The following is a 21858-nucleotide window of genomic DNA, read 5'->3' on the forward strand; positions in this document are numbered from 1 at the left end:
AAAGTGATTGTATAGTCTTGGATGAGAGTATAACTGTTTTTGGAGACAAGGAGAGATTTGCAAAACCCTAAGCAAACTTTATGAAAGACACCTGGTAACATTATTGATATGAATGAAAATTGATAAGTAAAGAATTTCGATAAAAGCTTTCCATAATTTTCAAAGCAAACATTACGAAATTGATTCTATGATTGAACAACCCAATGAATTAGAGCAAAGTACAGAGCGTAAATTTTAAAAAAAATATTGCTTGTTTCTTAATCAAGATTGATCCTTTTTATTTACCATATCTTACCTTTCTTGGAAGTGTCTTTAACACTAAGGCTTATCTTGAAGATATTGTTGAGCAATATGTTGCAGCAATATTACTGTCGCTTTGTAGTTAAAAGGAGACCCACTTCTCAAAGTTGGGAAACATTATGATGAAGATTCTAATATCTATTGCCCTGTTAGTGGTCACAGCACAGGTAAATATAAAGTTCTAACTGTAACTAGCTACTTTTAAAAGTATAGCTTTAACTGTAAAATAGTTACATTTTTGCAATAGACAATGTTATTAACATTTAATTTTACAGTTACTTTAAGACACTTAAATTGTTAACTTAAATTTTTTAACGTGGAAGAGCTAAATCCATGACCAGTGTTCGGAAAGTTACTTTTAAAAAGGTAACTAGTTACAGTTACTTGCTTAAAAAAAGTAACAGTTACAGTTACTCATTTTAAAAAGTAACTCAGTTACAGTTACATGTACTTCAAAAGTAACTGTAAGTTTCTTTTACAGTTACTTTCTGCTGAAAATTTTCTTGCAACCAAATTACACAAATCGATCATTAATTGTAATAACATATTTTGTGAAGACTAACATGTCTTTTACATATGTTACTGGTACATAATATAAGTCTTCGTATATTTATATTATTTACAAAATAAATGCTCTCCTGTGTTTTGTGCGACGCCATGAAGACGTATAGGGTGTGTGGAATTAGAGCCCCACACTTTCTTGATCATGGCCGAAGGTGGAGGTGATTCTTTTCCCCCCAGAGTTTCCTCCAGATACCCATTTTATATGAAGCTGGGTGGGAACCGCTTCAACAGGTGGAAAACATCTCGGTTCTCCCCCACCGAGGATCAAACCCGGGGTCTCTCGCATGGTAGTCAGACACCCAAACAACTTCTTCTTCTTTTTTCACATCTGTCAATTTTCTCTTTTCTGTATTCTCATTTGAACAAACATTCATGTCCAAAACGAACTAGAATTCGGGACTCCTGACATATAGTGCGTTGTGCTAACCAGGGTGGTATTTGTAGGGGTAATGGGGGGATTTCCCCCCTCTGCTTGATAAATTTTATCCATGGGGGAAATGTTATATGGCATAAAGTCATTATCTCATGCTGTGCGTAAACAGTCAGTAGAATTTCCACCCACTGGGAATTTCTTAAATACCACACTGGTGCTAACCACTCCACCACAGAGGTTGACATGAGCTACTGCGACTTAAACATTTGTATTTATTATCATTGTTGTTCTTAAGGAATGTCCATTGGAGTGAGGAGGATTCTAGAAACTGTATAGAAAGAGAGAGAGATATCACTCACGTAGAATACATGTCTGTTTCGCACAAAGGGCGTGTCACAGAGAAATAAATTTCTTGTACAATTTCAAGTGTTTATGAACCAGAAAATGATAAAAATTATAATGTAGTAGCCTATAATTGTGCGTTATCAATGAAGGTGAAAATGGCATTTGAAACTTACCCCTTCAATTCTCTCAGAGGATTACATAAACAAACAAGAATAATCGTTATTCGTTAGGGTCTTCCTGATTCTTTCGTTTGCCACTTGAGTGTTGTAATTCACTGTTATATCAATAATAACGTTGAGATCTGTTGTATCTGTTATTTCAAGAAAATTGGTTCTCATTTAAATCGTAAACGAATAGCACTTACTAAAATATATTACTTTTTCAAAATGTCCAGAAATGCTGAATAATCATAAATATGCGAATTCTAACAGGAAATATTTTTACTTCCATTTTTAAATTATCAGGAACTGAGATAAATGAAATAACGTGGAAACAATCACATCGTTTTCCATTCATATGCCCATTTGCTAGCTCTCGTCTTCTTCAGTTTCCTTTATACTACCAGTATCGTTGAATTCTTTCGTAAAAACACTGAAATATTGCAGTACGTCCCTCTTCAGCTTAATCCGATATTATAGCAAAGAAAAAAAACTATCGGATGCTGCTTACAGAAGGGAGAAGTTATGAGGTCGCAGAAGAAAACACCACAGAGGAACAAACTACAGAAACAAGAGACACTTTACAACACACAACTGACAATATCAAACTGTCAGCAATAGGAAGGAAGTTGCTTATCTTCCCGCTTCTTGGAAATCCACCCCTCTTCCTAGGTGTGTGTATCGCTTTGGAATTCAGATCTTCCAAACGAAAGATGAAACATAGGATAAACCTTGAAATTCCTGTCACCTGGCTGGGGCCTACCAACTGACCACCGCCACGAGACAAATTTAGTACAACTTTCTCTTTTCCTCTTCATCTAAGGATGGGCTTTTATATCACCGCAGAAACTAAATTCCGGCTCACTTTGAGTCCAAAATCGCCAATAATTTATGACACTTACATAGCAAGTTAAGTGTCGCAAGGTAACTGTAAAAGTAACTGTAGAAGTAACTGTTAACACGTTACTTCTATCGTAAAAAAGTAACTCAGTTACAGTTACTCACTTTTAAAAGTAACTAGTTACAGTTACATTTTCTCAAAAAAGTAACTGTTACTTGTAACTGAGTTACTTGTAACTAGTTACTTCCAAACACTGAGAATGGCTCAACAAACGAGATGGGTTGAGCATACAACTTGAAACGGTTTGAGAAAATGGTTTGTTTACCGCCAACCTTCTATAGATTTACTTCCGTAAAATCTCCTCAGGAATAAAATCGACAGGATAAAGAAAAAATAGTGGATGATTCATCGTCGCTGTGTGTGCATACTCCCTTTTATTTGAAACAAGTCCGCTGGTGAAGTATAAATAAGATTTGAACGTAATTTTATTTCAATTTCCTGAAAACCTATTCCTTTGAATTCGATTTCCCTCTCCCAGGGACTCGCGTTTGCAGATTACACTAGATTTGACCATTATGCCAAAAGCAGGATGCTAGGGGCCAACGAAGATCAAACTGTGCTACGTTTACTACCATTTTGATGGGGTTTGCACCACTGATGTAGGAACCCCTCGATGATTCCTCGCTGGATGCTTTAAAACCGCAACCTTCCCCCTGCCCCTTTTCTACTCCTCACCTATCTGTTTGTAGTGATTGATACCAGCGAGGTTCCTCAGGTGGGACAGTAAAGCGTGTGTGTCCATCGTCTTTTGGCTGCGGCTGAAAGGAGCGCCACCAGTCAACTCTTGACAGTAACTAACCTAGTCAATTGTACGTACATTGAGCTCATAATTTTATAACGCGCATTATTATTAAACTCCTAAATACAGAGTGTCCGAAAAGTCACGCAACCCGGTGTTTACGACCGTATAACGGAATAGCGAAACGGAATTAGAAGAAACGCTTTCTGCCAAGAGAATGCCCTGTATATTGGGAAAATTTAGAGAGACAAACATATGTAAGAACATGCATGTTTTAATAACAAATAAGCAAAGTGTTGCCAAAGGCGGAAAAAAAAAATATTTGCAAATCGTGTGTATTGTTGCACAGAACTCACTGAGGTAAATTATTGCAACATTTCACAATACCAACGAACAATTTGGATGGCCATCTATTGAATTTGACAGAAAAAGAACTTTGACGAAGTTTCAAAAACATTGCAGAAGGGAATAAATGGGCTGTTCCAAAAATCGATGTTTTCACAATATTACGAGGGACACTGGCAACACTGTTGGTGTCACGTGTCACTAACAGACGTGTTTCACCTCAGGCTATCACACTAAGTCACTTTTAACGACAAAGGAGAAAGTTGGTTATTCTCGAACATATGCAATAAATTACATACACCTTGCAACCCTGAAATGTGGGTATCCCTAAATGCTTCTCTTACGCAAGAATATGACGATGTTCGGATATATTCTTCAACAATAAACACTCTTTCCTGTGTAGAATATGGCATTTTAAAAACACACACACGACGTCAGCATAAGTAGACACAATCTGGAATGCCGTTCGCGGCAAACAGCAACCACCTAAGGCAGAGAAAACATGACAATTGATACACGTTCTTCTGAACACACATTTCAGGGTTACAAGGTGTATGTAATTTATTGCATATGTTCGAGAATAACCAACTTTCTCCTTTGTCGTTAAAAGTGACTTAGTGTGATAGCCTGAGGTGAAACACGTCTGTTAGTGACACGTGACACCAACAGTGTTGCCAGTGTCCCTCGTAATATTGTGAAAACATCGATTTTTGGAACAGCCCATTTATTCCCTTCTGCAATGTTTTTGAAACTTCGTCAAAGTTCTTTTTCTGTCAAATTCAATAGATGGCCATCCAAATTGTTCGTTGGTATTGTGAAATGTTGCAATAATTTACCTCAGTGAGTTCTGTGCATCAATACACACGATTTGCAAATATTTTTTTTTTCCGCCTTTGGCAACACTTTGCTTATTTGTTATTAAAACATGCATGTTCTTACATATGTTTGTCTCTCTAAATTTTCCCAATATACAGGGCATTCTCTTGGCAGAAAGCGTTTCTTCTAATTCCGTTTCGCTATTCCGTTATACGGTCGTAAACACCGGGTTGCGTGACTTTTCGGACACTCTGTAGTAGAGAAATGGAAGCAAGTATAAATGAACTGTAGGAAGTGAGGAACTCCTACATGGAGGAATCGCCCCTGATTTGATGTCACGTAACAAAGGTTAAACGAGTGGTTGTTGGTAAGTTTTGCGAGGAGTGGGACCTCAGTGTATTATGCTTTGATAACAATGAAATACAAAAATTATACTTTTTCTTTCTAACGACAAACCAAATTTATGACGTTTCCATGGATATAATTACAGGCTGCCTCACACAATGTTAATCCCCAGTTGAAGACGAATTTGGGGAATGCTTTTGGAACAAAAGGTGTAGATGAAGGTAAGCTGGACATTTTCTTGAAAGAACTTACTTTCAGGTTGATTTGTCTAACATGTAACAGATGCGTAAAAGGTGATCACGCAATGCCATAGAAGAGTTGACACTCTGGGACAACTACTGATTGCCTAACTCAATTTTCCTCGAAACCAAGATGGTGAGAAAAAGATTCGTCTATCTCTTATACAGTACTCGATCACAGTGGTATTGGATTTGAGCCCCACTGAAATGTCACTAAACCCCTCAAGATGATAATCATAACTTATTCACAAATAAGAAATAACCTTACTCTTTAAATTACGGCTTTCAAAAGCAAAGATCTTGTAAATAAGCACTTGATCAAAAAAGTCGCTGATATTCCTGATCGATCAACTGCTGGAAGAATCGGGATAAACGAACAATTTAGTATTGAACATGCCATAGGAGATCGCAGCCTAGTATGTTTGGTTGTGTGCCTAACAATTGTTTCAATTGCCTATCTGAAAAATGTTAGTCTTTCGTAACTTCATGTTCCTTTCTCACAGAAACTATTAGGTGTATGAAGATGAAATTTTAACATTATAATCTGAGTAATCGTTATCACTTTAGTACACGTTTTGATATTATTATTAATGAAAGTAAACAAACAAAAATCAATTTGCCGTTATTAAACCACTATTATAAGTTGCACAGAGCTTTTCCATAAATTGGTTTGCATTTCTTTTACTTGTGGGCGCGGTTTTGATTGCTACTTCAATCTTCTTGTTATGCATAAATGTAAATAGACAAATATCCTTTGTGTTCGTTGCTATAGGGGAGGAAAAGCTGATTTCAGTGTGTGTACGAGTGATTTTCCTACATATCATTCAGCAACTTGTGTTGTTTTACGTTTTATTGTCTCTCACGTGTGGTTCTATTGTGAGCCAAGTGAAGTGAAGTGAGCAATAGTGATAAATGGAGCGTGGACACGAACAATATTGTAAAATCAATCGCTCAATTACGGACGTTCCCAGTTTCACTGGGAAAAGATGAAAATGTGCTTTGAGATCAGAGGGCCCGAAAATATGCATATTAGGAGGGTGCCCAGGCACCCTTGGTACCACCCGTGGGCACACCTATGTTCTAGCGTAAAACACTTAGGGAAAAATGCATAACTGTACCGTCTCCCGTGTTGAATCACTTGCACTCTGTTGCTGATACACTCCTTTCCTCTACTTCACCACAGAAGCACTTTCCAAGCTGCAAGAATTCTTAGCTCGGTGATTTTTCCATTTAGCTTTCGAATATTCACCACCATCTTCCTCTTATTCAAACGCAACGTTCTTATATGCTGAAAACCTCCTAGAACTGCCACAAAAAATACAGCGAACAAAATAAATAAATAATACATTTTAAAAATAATAAATATCGAAGTTACTATTTTGAACCACACAGCACCCGTAAGAGGGAAGAGTCATAACATGCACCCTTTCAACCAAAATTCTCTGCTTTGAACAGCGGTGCGACAGAGAAGCTTTGCCAAAGGCGGTGGCCGGTTTGTCGAGGTGGTTGGTTTTCCCTGGAAGAGCCCCGTAATGCCATCTACTCTTTTGGCGGGAAGCCGGTAGAGTTACAAGGGGTAGGAGCAGGAGGAACGAGAATAATCTGGAATAACAAAGCATCGTTCTACGGTAGTAATCCAACACCGACACATTCGTGTTTTAAATATAGAAACACACTCACTTGAATATGGAGGAAGATTGAACATTTGTTTATGATATAATGCGTATAGAATATAATATACGTAAATTATAAAAATAATATGATACTTGTTTTGCTGGAATAATTGGGTCTTTGTTACGATTATTCCAGCGTTATAATTACCTTATTATTTAAATCTGTATCTGTTAAATGTGGTTGCATATATTCAGTGCAGGTGTGCAGGATCTCGAAAAGTCGGTACCGGGATCAGGAATATAAATTCCCCTCCAAATCCCAACTTCGGTAAATGATTTCCCGACTTCTCGGTATCCAGAATAGTCAGGGAAATTCCAAACGGTAATTTTTAAAAGTGGTTCATTATCGATGTTTTCTGCATCATAAGTGTCTGACACTTCTCGGAAGTTGTTAGTTTTTATTCCAAATTGCAAAAAAAAAAACAAAAAAAAAAACAAAGGAAACTTAAGGAAATAATAATGTGTAGAATTCGATATTTCCACAGTGTCGGGACTTCCCGGTCCCGAAAATTTCCCTATTTGGTGGAGAAATTGCGAATTTTTCCAGTCCCGAATATCGGGATTTTAAAAATTTGCCGTCCCGACCAAAAATTTTCTGGCTCGCACACCCCTAATATTCAGAATAAATTAAGTTTTTCGAGGGTTCGTTTGAACCAGTTTCCAAATTCAAATACTTAGGAGTAATATTAACAAATGAAAATTATATTAAAGAGGAAATAAAAAGTAGGCTTAATTCAGGAAATGCATGTTACTTCTCTCTTCATAAACTTTTGTCTTCTCGTTTAATATCTAAGAAACTAAAAGTTTTGCCTGTAGTATTATATTGGTGTGAAACTTGGTCCCTTACATTGAAAGAGGAACACAAATTGAGAGTATTTGAAAATAAGATCCTTAGGAAAATATTTGGACCTAAAAGGGATGAGGAGACAGGTGAGTGGAGAAGGTTACATAATTTAGAAGTACATAATTTGTATTCATGTCCAGATATTATTAGAATAATTAAATCAAGAAGACTTAGGTGGGCAGGCCATGTGGCACGAATGGGAGAGGAAAGAGGAGTTTACAGGATTCTTGTTGGGAAACCTGATGGTAAGAGACCTGTAGGAAGGCCAAGACGAAGATGGAATGACAACGCTGAGATGGACCTAAAGGAAATCGGTAGAGATGGAAAAGAGTATATAGAACTTGCTCAAGATAGGGACAGATGGAAGGCCTGTGTTGTTGCAGCCATGAACCTTCGGGTTTAAGAAGGCTAGAGAGTTAGTTAGTTAGAGGGTTCGTAGCATCGAAACTAGGCGTCAAACAGCAGTTTGTGCGCCATATACGCTTATATTTCGAGACTCCAGACTTGCCCTTCGACATCGAGTCTGTTGTTTATGAATCGAGACGAGACAGAGCTTCTCACACACGAGATCAGACGAGACTATGACGAGTCTTGTCTTTTCTCGCCTGGATACCATTTGTTACTTGGTTCATTCCCTTGCAGACTTGAAGAACCAGAGGATTATAAATGGCTTGATAGCTTCTCGCACCTGGTTTCCATACACCGTGTTCATCACCTTCGAGACGCACATCTCTTGCGGGGGATCCCTCATCTCGGAGGAGTGGGTACTAACAGCAGCATCCTGCGCAGGCAAGTAAGTACATTTTTCATCTAAACATTTCTCATTATGTCCATGTTAATGTTTCCTTATGCTTTTTCAATTATACTTTCATCGTTCTCAAACATACAGTGGTCTTTGATTGATTAGTTACTATGATTTATTTTACTTCGCTTTGCTGCCACTTCTGGCTAATCGCGAAGATGAAGATGGGTGATGATATGATGAAACTGATGAAGGGACACTCACAAGGAACGCACATGCCCAGGCCGGGATTTGAACCCGAGATCCCTGTCGTCCTAATGCGCGCTATGCCAACCACTCCGCCAAAGATGCGGGCTCTATATTACCATTTGCATTTTATGATCATTTGAATGGAAATAAGTCGGGCCTAGTATATATCTCTTCATTTCATAACACTTTGGTCAAAAAGGGGCGTTTTTCCTCATTTATTCTGATTCAGTTAAAGATTATTTGAATCGAATAGAAAGATGAAATAAAAGCATTCTCTGGCACATTGCAACAAACCATGGATGTGTTGAAGTAAGAGTCTTAGCTTCATATTCCTGTACCAATTCATTAAAAAGTTATGTAATCTTATAATCGGGGACAAGGCAGTTTATTTTCTCAGAGGCCAGCAGTGTTCAAAGTGGGGGAACATGCTATCCCCCAGTTAAGAAAGTTTTCATAAAGCATCCCTCAACTTGGAATTTGTATAGGCATCCCCACTCACTGCATTGTCTCCATGTTGATCCATGGAAGCCTTCCCATACCTTTCCCTAAACTGTGCAAAGCACCTCCCAGCTAGGGAATTTCACTTCGAGCACTGGGCGCAGAGTAAGATTTCATATAACGCCCAGGCATAAAAATTCATATTTTACCTTATTATTATTTTTTGGTTGTTTTACAAAGCATAAAATTGAATTGAAAATACCTTGGCGTTGTTGTCAAATTCAGACTTATCTTTTTGTACTTTTTCATGATCAGAGTCTACTTAGAGGCCTCCCCGATGGCGCAGTGGTAGCGTCGTCGCCTTGTAATCAAGGGGTCCCGGGTTCGATACCCGCTGGAGGCACACAGGGGTTCGGATCCCACTTTAAACTGTAGGTCCAGTCCCGATTAGCCTTACTGTGCATAAAGTGGACTTAAAACACCAACTCACTACAGAAGCCACTTAAATCTCCTGTCTTTCATGACACACCTCGTTCATGTTTTCATGCTACAATTTCACTGTAACTCAGAAAGGGGGGGGAGTGACTCTCGTGTCCCCCTCTGCGGGTGTCCTTGATCAGGAAGCTAGTTTTTAAAGTCCCTGTACGAACTCCAGTACCTGTCAATTCAAATCCGGCTGTCCAAGCTACTACTTTTCCGCCGGCCTGGTGAGACAATGGAATGGAATTCGAAAAGTCTGCATTCCAGACGAACGAAAAACATCTTGCCTTTGTAGTATCTCCTCGTTTCGAATTTGACTAGTATAATTACTAACCATTCATCAACTTTGGCGACACAGGCCAAATATCAATCGCGCCTGTATTTTCGATTTTGTTGATGAAGGCTGATTTGATGAGTGTATCGAATTAATGTCAATGCTTTGTAGTTCATCGACCGCTATAGTGTATGTCGGAGCCTTCAACATAGAAGCAGACACCGAGGAAGGAAGAATTGTGGTACCAACCAGTCGCATCGTTAGGCATCATGGCTACGTCCAGGGAAAAAACGAGAACAACATAGCTCTCATTAAACTCAGCGTACCAGTTACATACAGCGGTGAGTATCTACCATAGCTCTCGTCTGGTCTTACGGCGAGCGGCCTACATGCTGGCAAGGGAGGTGGTGGTGAGCGGCCAATCCAGCGCGATGAGAAACACAGCAGCTTGTAGATCGAGGTGCGCGCAGCACTTTCTCCCGCGACGTCGTAACTCTCTGCGCCATCGCCATTCTCTGATTGGTCTGCGGCGTATTCCCCGCTCCCCACTTCCCTTACTTGCTTGTAGGCCGCCCGTCGTAAGACCAGACAACACATACCATTAAACCACGATATTTTGTGTTTAGTTATGGAAGAGTAGAAGCGTTCATGAAAATGTAGTGTGAAAATTTCGAAACTTGTGGATCTCTATTCGCATATTACATTAGCTACCTAATCGAAAAATTCAATGACCCCAGGTTTTGTTAAATTAGCTGTGATTAAACGATTGGTAATTTAGGTAGAACAAAATACAGACGCCTTTATTCAAGTTCCTATTTTATGAAATCAATATTACAAACTTATGCATGTAACATTTGTGTCCAACCCATACGTTTCACCATAATCAAAGATTTGATTGTAAAGCGCCTCGGGATTTCAAAAAAGGAACTATAGTGTGGAATGTAATGAATAAGTGAATTCTAGAGGAACGTTCAAGTTTTGTTCACTTGACAGTTCTAAGACCGTGTCCGAAAGGTGCAAGTTAAGACCGTACTTCAAGTCGTGGAATGGAAGTGAAAGTATTTCGAATTGCCCTTCGACTGCAGCGCCAAATACGATCAGTAGATAAAACTGAGGACACGTTGTTTTCCCCGCGTTTAAAACAATTGTTTTTCACTATAGAAATCACATAGCATTTTTAAATGTTCTTACACATACATTTCCACACATTAGAGGAACTTCAACCAACAACTTGCTCGCCCATAACGTATATATAACCTGTGTTGCTGACTTTGCACCTCCGTGATTTCAAACAAATGAACAATGAGTGCGGAAATCACGTGACCTAGTCAGCAATGAGCTGTGCACTTGAACACTTCTGTGCTTGGCGCTTTCGAACTGTACTAGGTGACGTCACTTCTGTCAAGACGATACTTCAAGTCTGTACTTTATACCTTTCGGACAGAGCCTAAGCTAACAATATCGAGCAGGGGCGCAAGGGGGTGACCTTGTGGTAAGGCATCCACAAGTCAACCTCACTTCCCCGTAATACACCCCGGTAACTGCTTCTAGCAGGCCAACGAGGCTCTGGCGCTTCGATCCACGGCCAGGATAATCGTGGAGTCGTGTTGTCCTGTGTTTGTGTGTGCTGACTGCCCATTACAGCCTCAGCTTTTAATAGGTAAGGATATTAGTCCTCGGAGATAGTAAGTAATGAATGAAAGTTGAGTTAGAAAGTTTTTAACAGATCTATTTTATTTTCTTTGGCTGTGTTCGAAAGGTACAAAGTACAGACTGGAAGTATGGTCTTGACGGAAGTGACGTCACCTAGTACAGTTCGAAAGCGCCAAGCACAGAAGTACTCAAGTGCACAGATCGGTGCTGACTAGATCACGTGATTTCCGCACTCGTTGTTCATTTGTTTAAAATCACGGAGATAGAAAGCCAGCAACACATGTTAAATATACGTTATGAGCCAGCAAGTTGTTGGTTAAAGTTCTTCTAACGTGTGGAAATGTATGTGTAAGAACGTTTGAAAATGCTATGTGATTTCTATGGTGAAAAACAAGTGTTTAAAACGTGGGGGAAAACAAAGTGTCCTCAATTTTATCTTCTGATCGTATTTGGCGCTGCAGTCGAAGTGCAATTCGAAAGACTCACTTCCAGTCCACAACCTTTCCTTATGTCCTCAATTTTGTTTTGGTTAAGGGTCTTATACCCATATTGTGTGAAGGGTAAAAATATCCTGTGTGCTTGCACATAATGTAAACATCAATAATCGATGTCGAACAGGTGAGTGACGAAAATGATCCAGAGGTTCAGAAAACTAGTGTAATATTTACTTCACATCATGTTTTCTGAAATTCTAGAGCCTGCAAGAGCTAACATCGCTGTCTCTTCAGCAGCCGTTATCGAAGCAGTGAATTCTGAAGATGTAGAGCTTACAATAAATAAGGTGGATCCAGAGCTTACGGGAGCAAACTTCAGCTGCCGTTATCAAACAGATCGACTCTAAAGACGTGAAATTTCCGAGAGCAAATATTGTTTTCATCAAACAGATGATTTCTGAATATCTAGATTTCTCGACACATAAGATCTATATCTCTTCAGCTGTTATTGAGGAGGAATATTCTGAAAAAAACAAAACAAACTAGAGCTTACGAGAGTAAAGTTGAATTCTGAAAATCTAAAGCATGCGAGAATATCGTTCACCCTTCAACTAGCGCTATCAAACAGGTCTATTCGGAAAGTCTAGATTGTGAGAGTATAATCGGTCTTCGTTTAGCTAACGTTAAGCGAACAGGTCGATTCTAAGAATCTAAAGTTGTCAAGCGCTAACAGTTTTCCCTTCGACTGCTGTTATCGAACACATGGATACTGAAGATTGAGGGCAAACAGAGCTCCTCATTCATCTGCCGTTATTTGAATGGTGGTTTCTGAAGATTTGGATCTTGCGAGAACCACCTTCATGCTTTAGTGGAAATTCCTAGCTGAAAAGGAAGGAGTATGATTGGTCGATTTTTGATATAGGAAAGCGGAAGCTTCTTTTCATTATTACGGAGACAATGCAGTACGTGGAGGGGATGGGGTGAAAATTATCCTTGCTGTGGGATCATTTTTGAGAACTTTCATTCCCCCCCTCCACTTTTTCACTTCGATCACTACTTGCATGAGATATAGTGGATTGTGAAGAACTAGAGCATTCAAGATTTAACATCGCTCCCTCTTCAGTTACCATTATCGAGAGTTTTACGAGAGTTAAAATAGATAATGGAGCTGAAGAGCAAGCAAAGAGATGAGTTCTGACGATCTAGAGGTTACGAGAGCTAATATTTTTCGCTCCTCAGTTATCATTATTAAAGAGGTGAGTCCTGAAATTCTAGAGCTTGTGAGAGCTAACACCGTTCTCCCGTGAGATTCAATAATCGAAGAGTTGAGTTCTGAAGGTCTAGAGCTTACGAGAGATAAAATTGCTCGCTCTTCCGATACCTTTATCAAAGAGGTGAGTTCTGAAGATCTAGAGCTTGTGAGAGCTAACATCGCTTTCCCTTGAATTGCCATAATCGAAGAGATGAGTTCTGAAGAGCTAGAGCTTGTGAGAGCTAACACCGCTCTCCCTTCAGCTGCCATTATCGAAGAGGTGAATCCTGCAGATTTAGAGCTTATGAGAGCTAACATAGCTTTCCATTGAAGTGCCATTATCGAAGAGCTGAGTCTGAAGATCTAGAGCTTGCGATTACTAACATCAGCTACCATTATCAACCAGGCGAGTCTTGCAGTTCTAGAGCTTGTGAGAGTTAACATCGCTCTCCATTAAGCTGCCATTATCGAAGAGGTGAGTTCTGAAGATCTTGATTTTATAAGAGTTGTGTGCCATTATCGAACAGATTAGTTCTTAATATATAGAGATTGCAATTACTAATATTGCTCGCCCTTCAGCTACTATTACCAAAGGTGAGTTCTGAAGAACTAGAGCTTGTGAGAGCTAACATCGGTCTCCTTTCAGCTGCGATTATGAAAGAGGAGAGTTCTGAACATCTAGAAGTTGCGAGACTTAACAACCTCTAATTCCGCTACCATTATCGAAGAGGCGAGTTCTGCGAGAGCTAACGTCGCACTCCCACGACCTTCCATTATCGAAGAGGTGAGTTCTGAATATCTAGAACTTGCTAGAGTTACCATTGCTCTTCTTTCGCTGCTATTATCGAAGAGGTGAGTTATGAACATCTAGAGCTTGTGAGAGTTAACAACCATCTCCTTTCCCTGCCATTATCGAAGAGGTGAGTTTTTAAGATCTAGAGCTTGTGAGAGCTGACATCACATTTCCCGTGAGCTTCGCTTTAGTTCAGAAGATCTAGAAGTTGCGAGAGTTAACAGCCATCTCCATCCGCTCCCATTATTGAAGAGGTGAGTTCTGAACATCTAGAGCTTGTGAGAGCGAAGACGGCTCTCCCTTCAGCTGGCATTATCGAAGAGATGAGTTCTGAATATCTAGAAGTTGCAAAAGCTAACATCGCTCTCCATTCGCCTGCTATTATCGAAGAGGTGAGTTCTGCTGATCTAGAGCTTGTGAGAGCTATCACCGCTTACCCTTCAGTTGCCATTATCAAAGATGTGAGTTATGAGTATCTAGAAGTTACGAGAGTTAACACCGCTCTTGGTTGGTTGGTTGATTTGGTGATTTAAGTCCACTTTATTCACAGTAAGGTTAATCGGAACTGGACCTACAGTTCAAAGTGGTATCCGAAACACTATGTGCCTCCATCGGGTATCGAAGCCCCGGGACCTTAATATCGCTCTTCTGCTGGCATTATCGAAGAGGTGAGTTCTGAAGATCTAGAAGTTGCAAGAGTTAACATGGGTCTTACGCTGGCATTATCGAAGAGGTGAATTCTGAAGATCTAGAAGTTGCAAGAGTTAGCATGGGTCTTACGCTGGCATTATCGAAATGTGAGTTCTGAAGATCTAGAAGTTGCGAAAGCTAACAATGTTCTCTCTTCGCCTGCCATTATCGAAGAGGTGAGTTCTGCTGATCCAGAGCTTGTGAGAGTTAACACCACTCACCCTTCAGCTGCAATTATCTGAAATTTGGAATTTACTCCTTCATGAAGAATAATGTTAACGTAAATATATTAAAATCAAATACTTTGCTTCTACCTCAATATGCATTATAAGTTACTGTCTTTACAGATTATATTAAACCTGTGGAACTTGCAACCGGAACAGACACGTACGCTGGCAAAATTGGGCTTCTTAGTGGCTGGGGAAGGATTACTGATGGTGAGTCATTTTCTATGTCCGTAGTAAATGATCGACTTTACTTTATTTCCGATTTAATTATTTTTATTGATTTAAGAAAATATTTTTGAAAGAAATTTTCTAATTCAATTTTAGATGCTAGTCCATTAAAAAGACACATTACAAAAATTTGCAGCGCGTAATTATTGTTGGTAATAAGTGAGAATTTGAAGAATAATCGTAATAGCTACAGACACTATAGTACAATATTTCTTCAAATAGGTAACAAATATGCATAAGATTGAAAGTTATTTGTGGAGGCAGTAAACTGGCTTACCAAAATCGAAATGACAATGAGGTATAATGAAAGGTAGACGTTCGACAGAATCAGTAATTATAAAGAATACAATGTTGCATTAGGATATAACGTTCTACAGAAATTCAAATATTTTGTTACTTTTTAAGCTATATTAAATGTTACTGTTAATGTTTTAATAAATTATCCCTGTTCTATGTAGCAACACGAGTGAGTTATGATTAGTTTTTAGCTTTTCCTAAAGAAAAAAACGAATATGCCAATGGTTTTAATATTTTTTTTATTTAACTCAATACCTCTGAAGATCAACCTACTTCCGAAGCCTGTGCTATTATTTTTATAATCTCTATCTTTTGGTGTGGTCTGAAACCCACATATCTGCATCTGCTTTGGCATCGGAAGTGCTGCTAATGTTTCAAATGCCTTTTTCTTTTTCTTAAATTTTGAAAAATGTAGATACAGTCTGCTCAGTTTATCTCGCATATGGTATTCATGTCTTTCGTTACAGATACATACGACTTTACACGTTTGAGATACGGCACATTTGAAGTCATCACGAATGAAATATGTTCCACACATTTTGGCACCGAGGTCGCCGAGAGCATCCTGTGTTCTGTTGCCGAAAACAGATGGGCTTGCTATGTGAGTTGCATTACGTACAACATATATATATTCTAAAAACGCTCTACAATAGTAATGTCAAAACGTTTAATATTGCTTCATAATTATTAAAAAAATTATGCTAAAACGTTAAAACAGGCAATGATAAATTTAATTTTCTCTTGTTTTGTTAATATATTTCAGACATGTCGAATATTTTATAAATTTTCGAATTGATTCCCTGTAATGTGGTCCGAAAACGAAGGTACTGTACTAAGTCTATTCCGTGAGAAGTTATATAGTCAACGCGCTAGCTACGTTAACGACCTGCTGGCTTGGAAGTCCACGGAGCGCGCCCACCAGCTGTAACATACACTCTCAACCCACACTGTTGCCACACATCTACTCTACGCCACCTTGTCCCTCCGCCTTCCCACGGTCTCCACATTGAACTTGCAAAGTACGGCAACAGCATATCTATAGTCATTTGACGGAGACTCCACATGGAGAAGACGAGCAGAATGACAGCTGCGCCCATTGGCTGAAGTTTGAGTGTGATTGGACGAAAACAACTCGCCCGATATTTATCCCCACCCGCGTTCGTGGCGGCAGCTCTCTTCAGATCTTGGACGTTAACGAAGTCAACACGTGGACTATACATACGCGTTTAGAGATTTCACTACAAATTCTGACGGCGGCCATATTGATGACGTCATATCTCCGAAACCCACAACGAGGTGCTTTGGGACTTTTTGTGACAAATACACCTCGAGTATTTGTACTACAGTACATATTCCAGCAAGTTTCGTTTAATTTTATTATTATTTTTTTCATGTCCAGGTTGAACTCTAATTTGACTGGACTAATATGTTAATACGAGAAATTTTACAGCTACCATGTACAGTTACCGGCAATAAAAAATGAGACAACTAAATCCTGAAAAACCTGCTTCGCTGCAATGCATTATGTGTGTTGCCTAAATCTAGGACGATTGGCCAAGTTCAATACTAAGTTTTCAGTCTGATATCGCCTCATAGTTAGGCAACTCACATATCACATTGCAGGGAAGCCAGTATTTTAGGATATATATGTCCCATTTTTATTGCCAGTGACTGTACACTGGACTTACTGTAGATGTTATGTCAGATGTCATGCAAGATAAGAACTAGCTGGACCTTTTGTGTGGTTTACTTCATGAGTATCACATCTCATCCAGTTTGCTGATAAAATATTTGAAAGAGTGTGGAATAGGATTCATGTGTATTTGTGGGTCCATAGTTGCGAACAGTGGCGAATTAAACTTTGACAAGGATGCAAGGAAACCGAGCTACGTTATTTTAACTTTGATGAGTTTAACGCTTAAGAAACTATTCATTACAACATACTTCAGTCAGCTGTTTCCGTAACACTTCTTTATACCATCTTTAGGCAAGAAGTTGAGGACTTTGCGATTATAATATTTCGATGTAAAAGAAGTGAATAAAGTTATTTTTAAGTTTCAACGATATTTCGGGGCAGGGGCGCCAAAACCGGTGAGGCGGGTGGGCCCCGCCCCCTAAAGTTTGTTTGGGCCCTACTTATAAAGGGCTCAATGTATAACTTTCAACATTTTTTTTTCAAACAAAGTATTGAATGTGTGATGAAAATGTCATAAATTAATTGAGGATTCTCTATGATAATATTTTAGGTTCTTAATTCGAATTATTTCTTTTATTTACGATTATAAAACTTTTGCACGCATGAATTTTGCATACAAAGAGGCGGTGGATTCTCTTCTGAAATGGATATATAAATTCAATGGGGAGGATATTACCCAGTTGAGTCAATGCCCTTTTATCAATTTCACCATTTAATCATTCATTCTCATTGTCACGATTAGTCAAGAGTGGAAGAAAAGCGACGCTAAATAACAATAATCAAATTAAACTCAAATAAAGGATAAATGGAAATAAGTATTATCAACAGAATATGATAATAAATTCTCATTCAAAAGTTACATGTAACGTATATGTTGTATAATTCGATACATGTTTGTGTTTTCAGAGCGAACTTATTGCAATTGCAAGTTCCCATTATCTGAAAAATAATCCCCCCCTTTCCCGCAAATGGAAAGAAGTCGGTATTTATGCTTTGCCCTCCCCCCTCCCCAAAGTAGGAAAAAATAGGCTGCTATGTTTCGGAGGAGGTTGAACGCCCAAACCCCCTTGTCGGCACGCTCTGTTCAATACACTTCAATCCCTAGAGATGAGAGCTACGTTCGTTCTCCAAAATTCGAAGTCTCTCATCATCATTCATCGGCAGGAAAGACTCAATTCGTACTTTATTAATTTCAATCCACTACAGTGCTATATAATCTACTTACACTTTCAGCTGGTCACTGGTTTCACATATATCTACACAACTATTCACTATCTGCATATTCTGGTCACCGCAAGTATCGTGATCCTTGTTGTGGACTACTATTTTGTGACACGTGAAAACCATAGTAACTTGGTAACAATGCCAGGGACTGAGGATTAAACAATGAAGGAGGCAACCATTGTTTCTTCTTCATAATGTTCTCAGCTATTCAATAAAGACTCAGACACTAATTTTTTATTTATTTGTTCATGTGGATATATATTTATTAGCAAAGATCTAATTTTATTTTTCGTATAAACGAAATTGTAAATTGGAGTTTGGAATGGAATTGACAGTTTGATTTTTTTTTATTAGAGATTCACTTTCTATTTCGTGTCTTGGATATTGAAAAATATATATGGTTAGTATATTTCCTTGTGATGATCCATGTGAGCATTCTAGTGATTCGCCCACTTTCATTTAAGGTAATTGAAAATTTGTTTTTCAACGAACAGTTAATATATTCTTATAATGCTTCATATTTGTTCTCTATGAATTTTAAATCATTAAAACGAAATTTAAACTTCTCTAAATTGTCCATGCATTTAAACTTGCTGCCTGCTCCTTTCAAATTTTGATTGTAATCGCTCTGACCATTCTGATTGTATTTAATTTTTACTCTTGGTTATAATTCAGTACAGGGATGTCTATTTGGAGCGATTCCATGTATGTTTCTTATTTCTTTAGCTTTTATATTTGATAAACAATTTTCATTAATTTTCGGTTTTTAACATCAATTCACGTGCGTCACAAAAGTTGATCGCACAGCAATTGAATTTGACAATTCTGTTGATACATGAACAGGGTGTGTTGTAACAGAGTAATCCACTATAAGAACTTATTTCGACTAAACTAGACTAACGGTATCAATCAGTGACGCTTCAAGTTTCTATGAATGTCTACAAATGGGTACAAATGTTCAATGCGGCTGCCACCAGTTACGCAACACACACCCCATTTAAATTCTAGTTAAGGGCTTTCCTTATTCTCTTTTTTAGCTGTTGCACATTCTGCGGCATAGATGGCGCATAGACTCTGACTTTCACAAAAGCTTCAAAGGCAGGAGTCTAGGGGTGTAAGGTCTGGGATCTTTAAGACACAGCCTGCTTTTTCTACACCTGTGAAAGTCTCCACTTTCAACACCAGCGCCACAATGGCCGTGTTTACAAAAGTCTTGCGCATGAAAGCAAAACTTGAAGATTTTCTCATTGTTATACAAAACAATCTCGTTGTTGGGTTTCAGATAATTTTTCAATAATAAACCTGATAAGTTGTTTAATCTATTATGATACATGCTGTATTTAGTCTTCGGTTTCTCTGACTAACAAAGTTCCATGAAGCACGATATTTTCTTTTCTTCCTCAGGGTGACGAAGGCAACCCTTTGGTGGTGGATGGGGTGCAGGTTGGAGTAATGGCGTTCCTGGGACCGGTTGGTTCCTGTGCCCTTTCATATTACACAGGGTACACCAGGGCCAGTTCCTTCAGCGAGTGGATACAAAATGTTACAGCATCGAATGCACAATAGCGTACTCTGACATGGATTCATTCTTTGTATATGCTTATATCAATGAAAAATCTATATGTAACCGTGGTTAAGTGGTAGAGAACGCTCCACAGTCTTAACTTCACCATGGAAAATTAGGCGAAATAGATAAATCAAGTAAACACCAATATTTACATCTTCTCTGTAGCTCTGAAATAGCGTGTAATAGACTCGAACTTTAGTAAAGTATGTAACCTTTTTCTTCATTTATTTTTAGGTGAATTGTGGCCACTGAATCACATACACGATATGATTTTCAAAATAAACTCAATAACATTTATTGTACTCTTCTATGTTGAGAATACATACTCTCTGTTCATTTACAATTTACGCATTCGTAAAATAAAATAATAGCTTTCCCTTGGAGCTAGTGTATACGAAACTAACTTAACTAAAAGTTAAATTGTTGTATGTCATAGTACGAGCGTTATTGCAACTTAATTCATGTAAGCCTCTTATTTTAAAAAGGTGCAAATTTTGTGTCACCGGAACGTAAATACACAACGTAAATCCGCAGGTTTTTTTCCAGGGAGGTGCAAGCAAGGTACTTTTTCCTTTTTCCACGCACATTTTGCCCCCATAATAATGTTGCCCCCTCAAAAAGCATTGCTTCAATTTGAATTTATCATGTTCATGCAATAATTAACATATACTATTGTGGCTGAAATGAAATTATATGTGTGAAATATATCATGTTTTGTTAACTTTCGTTTTCCAGGGGGTTCTGTGGCCCCCTCTTGCCCCCCTTCCGGACGTCCATGAGTACACAATGAAACTTCAACGTCTTGAAAGTTTGTTCTTGCTACATTTTAGGTTAAACAAGTGTGATTCGACGTTCCGTACCGCAAGCTTTGGGCCTCGGCTACGGGAAGCGCGCAGGTTCAAGTCCCCTGGGGAAAGCGTTACAACCTCTCTCTGAGATTTCGGACTGTGTATGCCATCGACAGGAAATTGGGAAGCTACGAATGATTAGCCTAACCCGGAAATGGAAACCTTCAACAACGACGGGGGTTCGTCGTGGTGACCACACGTCACCCCGTAATCTGGTTGACAGACAGCAATTTTCTTATATTTGAGGGAGAATTCACTCCAAAGCGACAGCCGACGCATGTCGCTTGAAGATTTCGCCATTCGAACCCATACTTGTGTGGCCTGTCATGCCTCTACGGTATGAAATGTTGCTATTGATTGACTCGTTCCCAAGCAACACGTGTCGCCTGTCGCTTCGGTGTGAATGAAAACATGTTTTAAACAAATAAGACGTTTAAAACACGTGTGTAGAAAACTTATTTTTCAAGAAGAACTGTTGGTCAGGAATCTTTTAATTAGAAATGAAGGACTTTTTTTTCAGTTATATCGTAAACACTTAACTAATTTGTTAAAATTATATTTATAAATCTACCACGTAGGCTATTCGAGGAGACGGTGGCCAGGCACCACTCTATCCCCATGATGGATACGCCGTTAATTGAAACAATGAATTTTTTGGTGAGGTTTGATTGCCACATGGGACACACTGGATTTTGTAAATGAAATGATGCACGTTAAATAGTGCTACATTCAAAGATCTTCTATGTAACACGGTAGTGTATTCATTTGTTTAGTCTTTTAACATTGGTGCATATCAGTACATAAATAATCTATCGACGTTTGCACTTGTAATAGGCCCTATTACGTAATTTTAGATTTAGCCGCTGAGTGGCCAGTATAACGCAGTTAACGCAAACATGGCGTACGCTAGTGAACACAAAGCGTTCTGCGTCTGAGAATTCGCCAAGTGTGGGTGGGTTGTGACGGTACAACGGAGATTTCGTACGAAATATCGAACAGAAGCAACTACAGACAAGACAGGTCATGCGCGGTACATGTTAAAGGAGACTGGCTTCCTGTGCGATGCAAAACGAACAGCCCGAGCGGGACGGGAGTGGCAGAAAATTTATTTCGGGATTGATGTT

General features: G+C 38.8%; 1 protein-coding gene across 1 annotated transcript; it reads left to right on the forward strand.

Annotated features, from left to right (window-relative positions):
* The first annotated feature begins 362 nt into the window (after nt 1-362).
* LOC146000056 (chymotrypsin-2-like) lies at nt 363-20133 on the forward strand. Its single transcript, XM_083137379.1, has 7 exons — nt 363-467; nt 5032-5107; nt 8285-8435; nt 9997-10166; nt 14995-15084; nt 15867-16000; nt 19724-20133. The coding sequence occupies exons 1-7, from the start codon at nt 420-422 to the stop codon at nt 19883-19885; spliced, it is 831 nt and encodes a 276-aa protein (XP_082993505.1). The 5' UTR covers nt 363-419; the 3' UTR covers nt 19886-20133.
* The last annotated feature ends 1725 nt before the right edge of the window (nt 20134-21858 follow it).

The sequence above is a fragment of the Lepisma saccharinum genome, chromosome 16 (genome assembly GCF_977018435.1).
Source record: "Lepisma saccharinum chromosome 16, izLepSacc3.1, whole genome shotgun sequence".
In the NCBI taxonomy this organism is placed as follows: Eukaryota; Metazoa; Arthropoda; class Insecta; order Zygentoma; family Lepismatidae; genus Lepisma; species Lepisma saccharinum.